Source organism: Populus alba, chromosome 8 (assembly GCF_005239225.2).
Source record: "Populus alba chromosome 8, ASM523922v2, whole genome shotgun sequence".
NCBI classification, from domain to species: domain Eukaryota; kingdom Viridiplantae; phylum Streptophyta; class Magnoliopsida; order Malpighiales; family Salicaceae; genus Populus; species Populus alba.
Genome location: NC_133291.1, coordinates 14,087,787 through 14,104,756, shown reverse-complemented (window position 1 = coordinate 14,104,756; position 16,970 = coordinate 14,087,787). Strand labels below are relative to the sequence as shown.

The following is a 16,970-nucleotide window of genomic DNA, read 5'->3' as shown; positions in this document are numbered from 1 at the left end:
TCAATAGAAGGTAGTGGAGAGCGATGCAGTATTGAACCTCTAAGTCCTTAGAAATCACTGCGAAGTGTTGTTAAAAACTGTATCAGTCATTGCTGCTCTCTAAGCTTAATATAAGCACCACATGCCTTTAATTTTTTCGATTATGTAAGAGTCAATTGATTCTAAAGATCTGTCATGGCAGAATAAAACTCCTAAAACATATTCTTTTTTTTGAAGAGCTTTTATGTCATTCTCCAACTGATAATGCTTTGCAAAATTTTATTGCGTAAATAACCTTTGCAGATGATCTCAAACCTCCTTTGATATCTCATACTTCATCAACTGCATACCTATGAAATGCTCAACATAATTGTTGATCCAAGTAATGGTCTTTGCATTGTTTGCTTCTCATGCATCTATTAGAGTAGCATCCCTTTCTTTAGTATTTTTAGGTATCATATAAGTTCCATTGACATATACCAACATCTTTTTACGCTTAAGAAAATTTATCATCACATAGCTCCAATACGAATAGTTATTCCCATCCAACCTCACACTCATAGACTGAAGCGAATCATTTCTTTTAGTAGCTATAATCAACAATCACATAGAACCAGAATGCAAAAACCATGGAAAACAAAATGCCAAATTACAAACACTGAACAGAGATTGCAGAAACTAAATAAATATCTTCTTGAAATTATACGATTACGCCAAAACATAAAACAAATTTTCAGAAATTAAACACAAATACCAAATTGCAGAAACTAAAGAGAAGATGAAATATCAAAATAATTGCAAAAACTAAATGCAAATATCAAATTGCAGAAGCTAAAGGAAAGATGAAATACCAAATTTTGCAGAAGCGGAAGACAAATATCACTCCAAAGTTGGATCCACGAAAGCTGTGTTTGAGATTAAGTCTCGTTCCATAAAACCAACATGTTAAAATAATTAAGATCAAACATAACAGGAAGCTAGAATTCTCAATAAAATGTTTATTATGAGTGCTTAGAGTTAACCTAAATATAATTCTTAACCTAAATACAAAGAATTATATATAGGTTAAACTAAAAATATTATTCTACTCTTAATAAATAAGACTAAATAAATATTATTTAACAATATGGTTATCGCAGCAATTTTAGTACCCATCGGCATTTAGAGTTCATTTGGCTCTGCATTGTTTTTTTTAGCGTGATTTTATCTTATTTAATTACAAAATAAAATGCAATTTTCATGCATGAGCCCCACCATTAAATGAGTTTTGAGCTTAGATTATGAGAAGCTATTTCTACATGCTTTTGCTATGTTTCTTCTCTTATTTTCATTAAGTGGTGTTTTGTTATTATTAAATTTTCTACCCAAACCAAAATAACAAAAAATTAATGCTGGGTAGTTTTTTTATAAGTTAAAAATTTATCAAGATCCAAGTTTATATATATATATATATATATATATATATAATTCTCACCAATTATTTATATAATTTGATCTCTAACTTGATTTTGTTTCCTAATTTTTTTTTAATTGATGTGGTTTTATATTCACAATCCCTAAGCTAGAGGCTTTTTTATATGGATTATATTTGTGATGACATTGCAATAAGTTTAATGAAACAATAAAATTGGTGTTATAATTTACATGATTGTTTTTTAAAATATATTAATAATAAAATATATATTAATGTAATTTCAAAATAAAAAATTAATACATTTACTTTTAGATCATTTTATTACGAACATTAATTTCAACTATTGTTTTAACTAAATATTTTGAACATGTTTTTTTTTAACAATAACTTCAATTATAATTTTAACCAAACATATATTTTAATCAAAACAACCACAATTAAAAATATTTTTTAAAAACTTATTTTTTTTTATACCACAATACCAGCATTCTCAGCAGGATTGTTATAACTTGAAAATTGTCACCGACAGAGTTCGATGGGCTAAAATACAAAATATATAAAGCTTAACTGAAACAGAGTTTGTAGGCCCAGGATTGGCAAGTAAAATTTGAGTGAGCAAAGGCTACCATTTTCCTAGCATAGGCCTGGCCCAAGTACAATTTTTTTTCTTTGTTCATATATATATATATATATATATATATATATATATATAATTTAAGGTGGCAAATGAATTATAAGAAAATTTAATTTTATTGGATTTAACAATTTGTTTTCTGTTTTTTTTAAATTATGCTTGTTAACATCATATTTAAATTTTGATAAAAACACTAAAATATTATTGACTTGATTTTTTTTTACCCTTTTCTTTTTTTTCCCTTTTTTTTTTTTTACTTCTTTCTTCTTTTTCTATTATAACAATGATGCAATAATAATATTTAAAAAAATATATATTTTTGTCTATAATGATAGATAATAGTAAGAGTTGGTATACAATAAAAAAAATAATATTTTAAAAAAATCCATTCATTTATTATTTTTAGTCCCACCTCTATTTTCTTATGAGAATAAAATTATGTTTAATTTCTTATTCTTGTTTTCATTTTATTTCTCTAAAATAAGAATAAAATCTCATTTTCATTTTCACAATTCCATTCCCTAAAATAAATTCACTATGAGGGGAAAAAAATACAAAGAAATTTGAGTGCGAGTAGCAACTGAATGAAAAAGATGAGAGTAGGGGAAAGAGGAGAGAGTAGTGCGAAGATGGCTTAACTGCGGGATAGAGAAAGATGACTTCTCTCGTCTTTTTCGAAGCCACCATAACAGTGTTGTGTTTCTACTCCATAAATTCTTTTTGAACACACGTGGAAACACAGTAACATTACAGCAACGTTAACTCTCTCTCCCCATATTTTTTTCTGTTCCTTGATTCTCTCTTTCTCAATCTTTGTTGTTTAGGTGTTTTTGACCCTCTCGTCCTATTTATGGTTTCAATTTACTAATATTATTATATATCGGTACCCCTTTTGAGATTATTCCACAATCTTGAGGAAATTTGTCAAAACGAAAAAGAAAGAAAAAAAAGTAATGCAAGCAATTCAGCCAGGAGTCAACAATGGAGTTGCTGATGGTTCTCCAGCAGAGGTTGGTTGGTCCTATTGAGTCCTCCATCTTTTTAAAATCTTGAAAGAGATTTTCTTTGCTTGTTTTACTTAAAAACAAATAAAGAGCAGGTCTTCAACTTTATGTCGTCAAATCTTTATATCAATCTCTCTCTTTTAATGGGGTTGGCAAGGTTTTGCTGCTGAAATTAATTTGATTGTTTGTATAATTATTGGTTGGTTTGCCTGAGATTTATTACATAGAAACATAGATTTTCAGCTTTATTTTATTTATAGAACATTTCCTTTAGGGTATAAGAATATTTTGAACAAAATGTGGTGTGATTACTGCAAATTTAGTTAATTCTGGGTTTAGCCCCGTCGCTTAACTGTAGTTGTGCGAGCCATGGAGTGGAATTCATGTTTCTGGGAAGTGGGAAAAGCTATTTCAGGTTGTCATTAAGGTTTGATACGTCTATATATGTATAAAGCTTTTGTGTATTTCAGGCTATAAGAACATGAATAGATCCTTTCTGGTGATGAAATGCCAATGAGACAGATGCTGGGATACATGAGAGTATTATGTCGTCTGTTATTCTGAAAATTTTAGTACTTGCAATGTTTTTGGACAACAGCATTATGAAGAATACATTTTCTTTTTGCTTGTTGGCATTTAAGTGATAGTGTTTCTAGCAGTGAGGTTTTAAGATGACTTCTGCCCTTGGAATAGGTAAAGGAAACCTCCTGAAAAATACGTTAGAGGTATTTCCTGCTTATATCTGATGGTCCCTAGTTTGCATTTTTAATTTTACAGCACTCCAAGGCCTTTCTTCTTTGCTGGTGTAGTAGAATAGTAGAGCTGTTTAGGAACAATCTGTTTTTGTTGAAACACTTCTAAAAATTGAATTGAAACTGATTCCGTGCAATTACTTTGCAGCTCACAACTCAATACATTTCCGTTCTTTTTTTCAGTTTTGGCCCCTTTGTTTGTATGAACAGCATAGTTTTGGAAGGAGACTGGTGGAAATCACTTCCTAACCACGGTATTCAATTAGATTTTGTTCCCATAAGAAATGTGAATTATGTAGATCAGTAAAACCACATGATTCAAGTAACTAACTCCCTTCACCACTTGACCCAACTTCAAAGGAAGGTGGGAAAGGAAAATCATAATGGAAATGCTTAAAATTTAACCTAATTTTGATAGCTGTCTAAATGTATTCTATTCCTCCTTCATTCGTTTCAAGACTAAAAAAAACCTAAAACTCATTCCAAGAAAGCCTGATATCTAAGAAGCTAAGAATTTTCTCAAGGAACAAATTATATGCATGCATCTGGTTCATCTGGTGTTTGCAAGATTCACATGTGATTGTAATAGACTTGTCATTTATTCTGTTCTGGTGTGACATTTTTTTCTGGAAGCTAGTAAAGCAAATGACTAGGATCTATTATGTCCCCCTTGCAGGCTGATCCCAAAAATGCAGAACCCTCAAATGAAGTATTAAATCCAGAACCAAGTGAAAGACTCTCTGATCTTTCACTTCAAATCCCCCCTAGACCTGTAGGTTTTGGCAGTAGCTGTAGTGGGAAAGGCTTACTCCAGTCTCAAAATTCATATAAAAGCAATTCACCGGGAAGCTTGTTGCAGACTCTTAGCTTGAAGCGAAAATCTGCTGCCCCTGATGGTGAGAAGAGTTCTCTCCTTAATTCAGACCACACAACAGCTCCAGATAGTCCTATTATGGCCAGCTTCAAGTCGGCTTTTTCTTGGGAAAGATGCACTTCTCTTCCTGTCACACCTGCATCAAACTTGTCCCCTTCCCCTTCAGTTTCCATGCCTGATTCAACAAGAATGCCTGTTGAATCTCATAAAATAAAAGTAAGCTATGTTTGATTTTCGCTGCTACCTTGTTTATGAACTCAAATCTTAATTCAAATCCTTTAGATTTTTTGAGAGATGATCCAAGAAGCAATTATTCAAGCAAGTAATTGTTGACTCCATATATATAAATATAATGCTTCAAAAAATGTTCATTATGATCTCTCTTTTTTCCCATAACAAGAAACAGCGATGCATGGTTTAGTAGCCTAGGGAAATTGTTGAAAAGAATAACTGAATAATTTTTTTGTTCAGAAAGTGGCTGGTCATGTGATTCCAAGGTCCCTTTCTGTTCCTGGGCGAAATGTTGTTATTGTCCGATCTGCGTCTTTTGCTACTCATGATGAGCATGTTGCAACAGATCCTAGCAATGGTATGTACTAGCACATATGTTGCTTCATTTCCTTATTTCTATTGCTCCTTAAAACCATTGCTTTATCAAGCTCCCTAGCTTGCTCCTCAACTCATAATTAGGAATTGCATAATGTGACTAAATTTAATGTTGTAGATGGGTTAATTGATGAGATCTTTTTGCCTTTGATCATGTCTATTTAAGTTCCTCACCTTTTATGTTTTTATTTTTATATTTTCGTGTTTGAAATTTTATAAATCTAATAAATCCTAGAAAATTTAAAAAATCAGAGGAATACAATAAAAACAATTTTACCAAATGTCATGAGATTTGAGAAAAAACTTGCCATCAAGTTTATTGCAGAAATTGAGCTCTCCCATGTCAAATGAATAGACACTAGGAATATACTCATGGAACTAACCCTTTCATAAAGCAACTCGTCCTTGACCCCACCCTTTTAAACATACTATTAGTGTTTTGGTTGGGCAAAGAAAAACCTCAATCTGCTGAGGTATTTTTCTATCCCTAGGAAGTCCACATATGAATTCTTAATGGTTGCAAAATCTATGAAATCTAGTTATTTAAAGACATGTCCTCTACATATTGTTGAATAGGTTCCACTAAAATTTTCCTTTAAGTTATTTCCATAAGAGAAAAATCCTCCATTTCTTGTGGTCACAGGTAGCGGCTTTATCAAATTTATTTGCATCATTAAATTTGGAAGTGTCTATGACAACCTTTTGAAATCTTTACCTGCTAAAAAGACCATCTCACTTGTACATTTGTTTTCCTTACATGGTTTGTTGTTAATAAAGTCATCACATGAAGCAGTTACTTCGTTTACTATTATGTAAGCTCCAATTGTAGCTTTAGGCTTCATAAATCACATTGTAATCCATGGGAATAAAACCATCTCTTACCTCTCATCTTATACAACACCTTTTGCTATCAAAGTATCTTGGACTTGTTTCCATCACGAAGAAGCTCTTCCTTTCAATTTGTTCTCAGCCAATTGTGCAATCTTCCCATTTGATAGTCTTGCATATTCAATTATTCTATCACAATTAGCAAGCTAGTCTATAAGTTCTTCAATACTCGGATCTCTGTTGAAATTTTCTGGGATCATAATTAAATCTATTATACTTGTGCCTATTATGATCATCAATCGAAATATATTTAGTGAAATTTGTTGTATTATTAGCAAGCTAGTCTGTAAGTTTCAACACTTAGATCTCTGCTGAAAGTTGCCAACATCAATCTTCAATCAAAATTTGTTGATACCACAGTTAAATTATCATACTTGTCCCTATTATGATCTTCAATCGAAATTTATTTAAAAGCAGGAACATGACCACAAATAGGCTGACTATGAGCTCCTTTGCTAGTGCAGCATTTATTGTATCCATGATACCTGTTGGCATCTAACATCAAGACATTGGGACTTTCTTCGGTCATTGCAAAACTCTCAATGAGTAACTCTAAGTAACTGCCATACCTATGGTATTGATGCTGTCCTTTGGACTCACAGTGTCCTAGATGGCTTGCATCCCTTGATGTGTGTCACTGGGTTGGTAGCTATCACTCATCCATCAATCAAGCTGAACTTGCTCTGATACCACTTGATGGAACATACAGTTGCACTCAAAAATCCTAAAAAAAACAAACACAACAAAGTTTAGGAGAACTCACAAAAATCTTAATTATTCATCAATGTTTTGATTGCCAAAAGACTAGTACAACTAGGAAACTTATTAATAAACATTGGAAATGGAATAAAATGAAATAAAATCTTAAAATAATTACCAATTTTGTAATAAACCACTTGTTTAATTAAATAAAGCTGACAAATACTAAAAATTCTTAAAATTAAAAAAAAGAATACAATAAAAATAATCATGTCAAAATTCATGTGATTTGCTTTCTGCCTTAGAGAAGGGGGGCAGGGTGGTATTGTTGGGTAGTCCAATGAAGATACATAATTCAAGTATTTTAGTACCTTCTATAGGTCCTGATTCTGGGTTCCCATTGGATGCTATTCAAACTCGTGTCTTCCAGTCTATTACTTGGGAGTCATGGATCCCATGCTCTCAAGTGTTGTCATCACATGGTTTCTCTGGTGTTAGCTCATCATATCAGATTGTAATGTCAATGAACTCCTTATACCCATGATCCTTGCATTGCTATCCTTCCACCATATCCTTGAGTAACTTTGCTATTTAGCAGATCAAATAACACCTGCTCCAATGCAAGCCGATGATGAAGAAATTGCTGAAGAGGAAGCTGTATGTAGGATCTGTTTTGATGTATGTGAAGAAGGAAATACACTCAAAATGGAATGCAGTTGCAAAGGTGACCTCAGACTTGTACATGAAGACTGTGCAATTAAGTGGTTTAGCACCAAAGGAAACAAGTATTGTGATGTATGCGGGCAAGAAGTTAAGAACTTGCCTGTAACTTTGCTGCGGGCAACAAGCTTAGCCCAAAGAAATAACAGACAGGGACAGAGTCGCCAGAGGCTGCAGCAAATAAGGTAATACAAGCTGGCATCATAGTCATAGATCTATTTGCCTTATCTTTAATATCATGATTCCATGATGTCCTTATGCATTACATCTTGGGTGAGAGAAATCTGCTTCAAGTTTCAGTCACAGCCAGTTAGTCATGAATTTTCACTTTCCACTTTCTGCTAATTTTATTTTTTAGTTATTATGGTGTTTGATGCAGTGCCTGGCAGGACTTTGTTGTGCTTGTCTTAATTAGCACCATATGCTATTTCTTCTTCTTGGAGCAAGTGTTGGTATGTTGTTTTCCTGCTGTAGAAAAATGTGGAATTAACAAATTTATATTGTTGTGAAAACTCGGTTCGATTATATCTTGTTCTGATAAGTTCTACTGTATACATGCCTGTTTAGGTTCATCTAGTTGGTTTAGGTTGTGATACTGTGCTGATCTAAACAAATTAGACTGTTGACTAGGTCCCTTCAATTATGATCTGTAGAAAGCTTGCCTAGGCTCAGAAGTAAAATAGGAGAGCATAATAGCGATATTGTATGGAAAATGTTGAGAAGGCGCATGACTAGAACTTTTTGTAGTTTATCTTTAAGAGCAGAAATGCTGATCATGTGTATTAAAACTCTGCAGATTCGTGACATGAAGACTCAAGCAATTATAGTTTCTGCACCATTTGCATTTACATTGGGCCTTTTGTCATCTATCTTTGCGGTCATTCTCGGTATAAATTCTGAGCCTTGAATTTACAAAACTTTGATTTTAATTGGAGTTTTCATGCGAAATGCTTTCATGACTTGCAGCAATCAGAGAGTATATATGGACATATGCTGCACTTGAGTTTGCATCTGTGGCCATCACTGTCCACATATTCTACAGTATGGTGAGTCATATCTGTTAGTTTATTTCATAACCGTGAAGATGCAAAGATAATCATGGTTAAAGGCACGGGATATGCTGGATGATGCAAAGATAATCATGGTTAAAGGCATAGGCATTGCTGGATGAATCAAATAAGACAAAAACTTCAATTAAGAATTTAAGATAACTACAAGTTGAGTCCATTCTTGGAACAAATTTCATTAAAAGCTATCATAATCTAGGTTAATGATTTTGTTTGGTATTCTGGTTATAAGCTTTACTGACTACTGCATGTGATGATCAAGTACCATGTGACCTGAGATTTTATTTTCTTTTATTGCAATGTAATTTCTAATACCCAGAGCTTGTGGTCTCAATGTGTCTCTCTCATGTTCTCTTCCCTGGCATTGCTTTACTTGTTCCTACTCATTAGGTTAGTGAGGAATATGATAGTTTGTTTTAGCCAAACTTAATTCTCATCTCTGTTGAATATTTTGGTCTCCTAAGTGTTGCAAATTGCCCTGGCTTGAAGGTTCCCTTGCTAGAAAAGAAGGCAAGAATTTTCTTTCAGGTTTCTGTAGGTAAATAATTAAGGGAGGAAAAAATAATGCATTAGTTATAAACCATAAAGCGAATAAAAGGCATTGATTATTCAAGTTGTTGAGCCTCTGAGATACAGAAAAGCTCTAAATCAACCTGCATGGCAATGGTGGAAAAAGAAAAGAGATTTTGGTAAATTTCTGCACCATGTTTTTTTTATTTTTGAGATATCATGTAACAAGCTGAATTCCTTTTACATTACCATGTCAAGTTTAAAAGTTCATAAGTTCATGACGACTCCCGAGCTCAAATTTGCTAGCATTATCAATATTGATTCATGTTGATTTGAAGCCTGGATTATACTGATTGAATCATCTGAAAACTATTGTTGCAGCTTCATCTGAAGGTCATTTATGCGATACTCCTTTCATCTGTTTTGGGCTTTGGGATAGCTATGAGCCTCAACTCATTGTACTTTCAATATTATGCTTGGCGAGTTCAGGTCGGTCAGAACCAGAACCAGAACTCGAATCCAGTATGAGGTGGTATCAGAGTGAAATGCAGTCTAGCATATTATGCTCGTGATAGATTTATGGTGTGCATATCTGTTGTTTATCACCACCCAGTTAACTTGGAAACAGACTAAGAAATACCAGACAGTAAGTTCTTGTTCTTAGACAATTTCAAGGTATGTTGCCAAATGAAGGAAATTCACATGCGTGATCCCTAGCTTTGTCCAGCTCTTTTCTTTCCTGTGCTATGTGCTCTGTTTTTGTAAATATCATGGAGGTTGAAAGGGCTTCTGCTCATGAAGCTGGAGAAATTATTTATCATCACTGGCTTGACGATTGCTGCTAATGGATGCCCTAGCATACAAATTTCTCCATGTACCAAAAACCAGAAAATACAACGTAAGGTAGCGTAGGAATTAAACCGGCTTGGTTTATAACTCGGCCCCAGGCTCATGTGTTCGCCAGACCGGACTAGGTTTAATAATTGTGGTAGCAAGTTTTGCTTCATTTATTTTCATAATATGTTCTCCTGTGTTCAGTTTAATTTAGTTTGAATCATTAAAAACTTGTCATGTTAGGAATCATTTTGGATAAGTAAGACAGTGACCTACGTTAGTGCAGTCCTTGCTTCATTTTCCTTTCCTAGGTTTTGATTATAGGTTAAGACTAGAGTTTTAGTTATCTTAGTATTTCGGTTCGATTCAACCTCCAGTGATCAGGAGGAGGTAATGATGCCAGGGAAATTTGAATTTCAGTTTTTTTTTTTTCTTTGAGAATAAATATAAATTTCAATGCCTTTTGTTTTCTTCTCAAAAGAAAAATATCAATGCCTTTTTAGCTTGTGCTTTTAACGTAAACTAGTTCTCTTCGTATTTGTATTATTCAATTATATTTAACGTTTTTCATTAATATTTAATAAACATAACAAATTTGGATGGCATGGTAATTAAACTCGGATTGTTCATAATTCAGTTCAAGACTTTTATAGATTGGATAGGTTAATTTGAGTCAATTAAAATAATATATTTTTTTTAATAAAAAAAACAATGTTTTTTTACTATAAAAATTCAATTGGGTATTGATTGGGTTGCGGATTGATTTATTAAGTTAATCATTCTTGATTTTTTTTTCGGTTAGGGATCAGTTAACTGGGATTCAAGTTGACTCGTTGGGTTATTAAATAATTAAAATAGCTAAAAGAGATCAGTGTTTTGGAACAATGCAGTCCACAGTAAAACACTGATCTCTTAACCTTTTTTTTTTTTTCAAATGCCTTGAAAATTATTTTTTGCTTTTTTTTTTTTAGCAAAATTTTTTTCTTTAATTTAGTTTATTAATGTTTTATTAATGTCAATTTTTTTATTTAGTTATTAGACTTTCATTTCACGTTTTATTTAACGGTTAACCTAGTTTGACAAGTTAACCTAGAATATTTTTTTTTTGCTTTTTATTCTTTTTAATTAATTTTTTTTAGTTTAGTTTAGTTGTTAATGTTAAATTTATTTCTATTTAGTTATTAGATTTTCATGACATATATCCTAAGTTTCACGAGTTAACCTGGTTTCACGGGAGAACCCAATTAATTCTGGGTTGACCCGTCAATTTTTTATTTATTTTTATTTTCATAAACGTTTTATTTAATTTAGTTTGTTAATGTTAAATTTTTTTTATTTAGTTATCAAACTTTCATTTTAACGGGTTAACATGGTTTGACGATTTAACCCGGATTTGTTTTTTTTTTTTCTTTTTAATTAATTTTTTCGTTTAGTTCAGTCACTTTTTTATTTTAGTTACAACGGGTTAACTTAGTTTGACGAGTTAATCTGAATTTTTTTTTTTTTAAATTAATTTTTTTCGTTTAATTTAAATTGTTGATATTAAATTTTTTTCTATTTAGTTATCAAACTTTTATGACACGGATTCTGGGTTTGACAGGTTAACCTGGTTTAACGAGTTGGCTCAGTTAATTTTGGGTTAACCCATTAATTTTTTTTTTCATTTTTAATTATCAAACTTTCACGATGTGAATTCTAGGTATAACAGATTAACCGTTTTTTTCTTCCTGTTGGTTTTTTTCTTTTTAACTAATCTATTTAATTATTACACTTTTATGACACGACCTTACAGTTAGACCCACGTCCAATGCTATTAGATCTGGTATTGCAGTCCAGACACTTTTATGCTAAGGGTTAACCCAAGTAGATCAGGCGTTGATCTAAGACTCATAACTTTGTAAAAAAAACCTAACATTTTTAGATCTTAGGACATCGCGCGGGGATATAACTAATTGTAACCTATAATTGCTCATTTTGGGAGTTAAAGCTCCTAATGTCATTAAACTGGACAAAACTGTCTTTGTAACAAAATTAATTCCGTTAAAGCTCATAATGTCATTAAACTGGACATTTACTGAGGGATTACAGAAGTGATTTTAATATATTTCACCCTAATATATTTTACCCTAATCATGGATCAATCAAATTTAGAAGTAATACAATAGCTAATAATATTTTGAGAGCATAAACCTTTCAGATTTTTGTATTTGAGTCTCTATTTTTATTTATTTCAGTAATGTTCGCTAACTTTCAAAAAACTTTAATCAATTCCTTTTGTTAGGTTTAAATGTTAATGTTTGCCGTTAAATGACACATGACACACTAATATATCCATCAATTAAAAGTGAATTTTTTTAATTTATTACTAATTAAGTATTTTTTTTTATGTTATTTCAATGTTTATAATCTCATTTGTTTTAATTTAAGTATCTTAACTTGCAATGATTTATTTGACTAGATAAATAAATAAAAAATAAATAAATGGTGGTGAGTGTTTCTTTATAGTGTGAATTTGTACTTTATAACTGTTAATTTGTGTCCAAGTGGAGAATATAGAATGAATCTAAGTTGTTATTCTTCATTTTATTTTTATATAATTATATATAGTTTGTGTCCATAAGATCAACAGAAGGGCATTTGGTCTAGTGGTATGATTCTCGCTTAGGGTGCGAGAGGTCCCGAGTTCAATTCTCGGAATGCCCCTTCCTTTTCTTTTCTGTGGATTCACTCCACGCAAGACGAAGCAGTTGATTTTGGAGGGGTAGTAGAGAAGAGGCCAAGGCTTGCAGCAGCCTTTTTTTAGCTGTTTCTCTTTTCTCACTGAAGACAGGCACCTTTTTTTTTTCTTTTTTTAATTCAAAAAACATAATAATAATAAAAAAAACAAGTCCACTAAATTTACGAGCAATTTAGAAGAAAATACGATCAACCTGTGAGAAAACTGGAATTTTGTTCCTGGCATGGGTATTAAGCATGATAGGAATTAGAAGAAAATACGCTGCAAACAAAATTGAGTTCGGTCTAATCATGAGTATTTTCAAGATTAAAATCTAGAGCATGTTCAATGCATTGGTTCAACCTTACAAAATAAGAAATACATTGATCACTATTGAAGCATGATAAAAAAAAAAAAAATCTAGCAACAATATACAGCATTAGACTTGTCAACCTGTGATTTCAATTCAGGGCAAAATAATGAACAGGCAATGCTGGATGATCAAGTTCCCAGAAGCATCCGAGACTCCACCCCTCTCTTCTGTTTTATGGGAGAATCTAAGCAGCTCAGTACAGAGAAACTCCCATGGCAAGCACTTATCTGAAAACCAAATTTCAGGGGACCAGTTCTTGTACAAAGACCAAACTTCAACTTTCCCTGGCAAAATGGTGTTTTCATTTTTCTTACCAGCAGATTCTCCAGTCATGCAATTGGAAAATAAATCAGTAGATGAATAGGACTGCTTTTCCATTTTTTGCCTTAACAATTCACAATATATAGGCATTTCCCAAATTCACTCTGACAAACCTTGGTCAGAGTGAATTTCGCAATTTGACCATAGTACATTGGCAAGCCATCCTCATCACTGAAGGGTGACCAGATATGACCAACCTGGAACTTTTCAGTTGATTTCTCGGCACAAAGTTGAAAAATTCTGGTTCTGGAATTTCAAAAGCAACTTGAGCAGAAGCTCAATTAATACTGCCATCTCCTGTGATGCTGTCACAATCATCCTCAGATAGAAGAATGGTCCCCTTCGTGTCAGGCTAATGCATCAAAGTACCTGCTTCGCACACCATTTCAGGTTTCACTTTGACTGAAGATCTTGAACAAAAACCATTACAACGAGCATTGCCAATCTAATCTCTGAAATCTTCAGCATTGGCAGTCTCTAAAACTTTATTAGGCAAAGAAGCTGGATCAAGATCAAAAGATCCCTTTTGCACACCTTCTCTTTCCTCGCCTGTCAGTTTGAATGATGGAATCATGTGAGATAACCGGAATAATTCATGTGGAGGAATTTCAAACATGACCATCCCTTCCTTTGAAATTTGACAAAAAGGCTCACAAAGCCCTTCACTTTACCCAAGAAGGTAACATGTGCACCAACACCCTCAGCATATTCAGACAATATCTCAACACACTCATAATCATACATTCATACTCCTGATGACTATCTTCATCAGATTTCCATTTGATATCCCAATTCTTGAAGAGGGGCCAAGTCACCCCTTTCTAGGAAATATCTTGTAAGTATCTCTTTGGCCACCTTCTTCCAAATCAATAGGGTGAGAGAACATTAGCCTCTTGTCACCGTACTGAGATTTTCCGTATTTGAACTTACCACAAGCCACAGGCAAACCCTTCTTGACCCATTCAAAATCATCATGATCATCTGGGTGTGCTTCTAGCCAGGTTATCTGCAAATTGAACCCAGGAGACATCACTTTCTTGATTTGAGCATAAAATCTAGGCATGGTATCCAGGGTGTCATAAACAGCCCATACCAGCCCCCCAAAAAAGCACTCCATCCCGGTCTTTGTCAAAGTCATGGAAATCAGGATCAGGATCAGGACAGTCGTATGAATCCAGATTTGATGTTGATTTTGAGGGTGAATCTGATGAGAAATGGATGAGTCTCAGAATTTTTCTGACAGCCATTTGTCTCTACCTTTTCTTTTCCCTTCACATTATCGGTCTCCTTGATTCCATTACTTTCTTCCTGTTTCAGGACATTGTCATCTTTCACATCAGCAGCCACACTGGATTGATACACATCCTCCTCCATTCCATTTCCATTCTCCTCTTCAGTGGCACAGAATGATTCACTCCCCTAGGTCTTTTTTGGATCTCTCACAAAGTCTTCATCGTCACTCAGATTTTCCTTATAAGAAACATGCCGCTTGTTACGTCCAGATCGTCTTGGGCACTCTCCTTTATATTCAAAATTCACCTCAGGCTTAAAATCACCATCTTCCTCGCTAACCATTTCTTCAGAATCAGTTCCAGTGTCGCAACTTTCACTAGACTCCTCTTCTTGCTTCCTCTTCCTTTTACCATTTACCTTTTCTGAACGGAACTCTGTTTTAGATGGCTCAGAACTCAAATTTTCTCGCCGTCCTAATTCGACTTTGCTAGCAGTCTGATTTGGGATATTCTTCCTTTGCAAAAATGATGATTGATTCATGTTACTTGATGTTGGAGGCCCCTGTCCACTCCTTTCATACGCAATAAAGGATTTTTTGCAACTCTGACACACCAGAGGTTTGTTAATAATTTCTGTGTAATACTGGTATCTTACAGTACAAAATGGACAGGCAGTCCAGAAAGTCGGCCGTCCATTAGAGGAATCACGTTGAGAGGCTGGCTGTTGCGATTGCCTGTGATGAGGATTGAAGCCAGTAAAGTTTGAACTATGGGTTGCCTTCTGTGGGGGGCAGTATCGTTGTGCAGGTTTACTCATAAAAGCTTTGCGTTTAATATCATGCAAGGACCGTTTTCCTTTGTCTAAAAGCACTTTTTGAGCATCCATGATTAACTTAAAAGCAGATTCTGCACCGGGGAACTGATTTTTGTCGGGATGAAGTTGGAGAGCAAACTTCCTGTACTGCTTCTTGATAGTTGCCTCGTCAGCTGTCTCTTCAATCTGAAGGATGCCGTACCAGTCCATCTCAGTCCCAAACGGTTTTTTATCAGCGGCACAATGTACATCACAAACAGTTAGCATCTGAGAAACGTTCTCTAAATCATTATAAAGTTGTTGGGCTTTAAGTGCAGTTCTACGAGCTGTTGGAAAATCCTTCTTTACCATCAAACTCTCAGCGATGCCCTTCACCCTGAAGGCCTCTTCTTTGTTGCACTCCATCACTAAATTCAGATGACCAGGTTGAAAAACAGAGCTTCCAAAAACCCAAGAAAAATCCACTTTCAACTCTCACATCCACATAAGCCCTGCAGATTTGTACGGATGGAACAAAAATAAGAACTATCATTAACTTAGAAAACAGGAGAGGTGCTGTCAGAGTAATTGACATTGTCTGTAGGCTTCCAGCCACCATAAGTAACAAAACATATATGAATCACAGGCAAAAATGGAGAATGAGCATCGCATATACACATCTAAAGGATCTATGAGCAATGTTCACAAATATTCACCCTGCAAATCTAAACCTGAAAAAAAAAAAAAAAAAAAACACACGCATCTGCGGATGAAACACCGAAACACCAACCCTATCTGATTTCAACCGATTCCAAGTCCAATGTAACAAACTTTGCATCCATAACCTCAAGTTTCAAATTTTAAAAAATCAAAATAGTTTCTAACAAGCAAACATTAGTAGATGACATAAAAATACATGACATGAACAGGCGATCCAAAAAAGTGACATGCTTTCCAATGTTAAACTACACAAACAGGAAATTCAACAAACCAACATTGGATAACTGATCACTAAAGTACAATAACAGGACAAGACATAGACATAGACCAGTTCAAGTGCTCTCTACTTCTAACCTACCACCATTTCGATAGTGAAAACATAAACCACCTATAATTGCACTCCAGTGAAACTAAGCAAGCTTCATACAATCTTAGCCCTAAACCCTCTTCCCATATTTCAGAAAAAATGGGACCCTTAACCCTATAAATTAATAAACAGCTTGCACGTGCAAATGAAGCAGAACCAGAGACAATGCAGCCTTAAAATCCCTTACAAAAAGGATAATTAAGGTGGATAGTTGATTAAAAAAAATAAAACTTTTGGGTACAAAAACTACAAGAGAAGAAAGGAAATTACCTGTTTGTTTCAAAGAAAGGAAACCACAGGGAAACCTGGGAGTGAAGCAGAGCAAAGCATTAGGGCCAACAGATCTTGTGAAGAAGAGAAGTTGATTTATTTGGAATGATAATTGTTGCAACTTTGACCTGATTTCTCGATTGGTAGTCCTCCATGCTTGAGGTAGATAGAAATTCTTATTGCAAAATTTAGAAGTT

General features: G+C 33.8%; 2 protein-coding genes and 1 non-coding gene across 4 annotated transcripts; 2 read left to right on the top strand and 1 right to left on the bottom strand.

The window, feature by feature from the left end:
- The first annotated feature begins 2,578 nt into the window (after nt 1-2,578).
- Nucleotides 2,579-10,190, top strand: LOC118061065 (uncharacterized). Of its 2 annotated transcripts, none has more exons than XM_035074435.2 (8): nt 2,579-3,037; nt 4,460-4,873; nt 5,129-5,246; nt 7,446-7,755; nt 7,950-8,022; nt 8,367-8,457; nt 8,537-8,616; nt 9,529-10,190. In XM_035074435.2, exons 1-8 carry the CDS (start codon nt 2,981-2,983, stop codon nt 9,673-9,675), a joined length of 1,290 nt encoding a protein of 429 aa, XP_034930326.1. In that variant the 5' UTR covers nt 2,579-2,980; the 3' UTR covers nt 9,676-10,190. The 2 variants fall into 2 exon arrangements, with proteins under 2 accessions (XP_034930326.1, XP_034930327.1); XM_035074436.2 differs by having other exon boundaries at nt 2,580-3,037; nt 7,449-7,755.
- A 2,422-nt stretch (nt 10,191-12,612) lies between these two features.
- Nucleotides 12,613-12,684, top strand: TRNAP-AGG (transfer RNA proline (anticodon AGG)). The gene has a single exon. It is a non-coding gene; the product is annotated as a tRNA-Pro (tRNA).
- Nucleotides 12,685-13,246: 562 nt separating this feature from the next.
- Nucleotides 13,247-16,970, bottom strand: LOC118061066 (uncharacterized). The gene is made up of 2 exons (XM_073410693.1): nt 16,774-16,970; nt 13,247-15,928 (listed from the first exon to the last, which is right to left on the bottom strand). The coding sequence occupies exon 2, from the start codon at nt 15,840-15,842 to the stop codon at nt 14,811-14,813; it is 1,032 nt and encodes a 343-aa protein (XP_073266794.1). The 5' UTR covers nt 15,843-15,928; nt 16,774-16,970; the 3' UTR covers nt 13,247-14,810.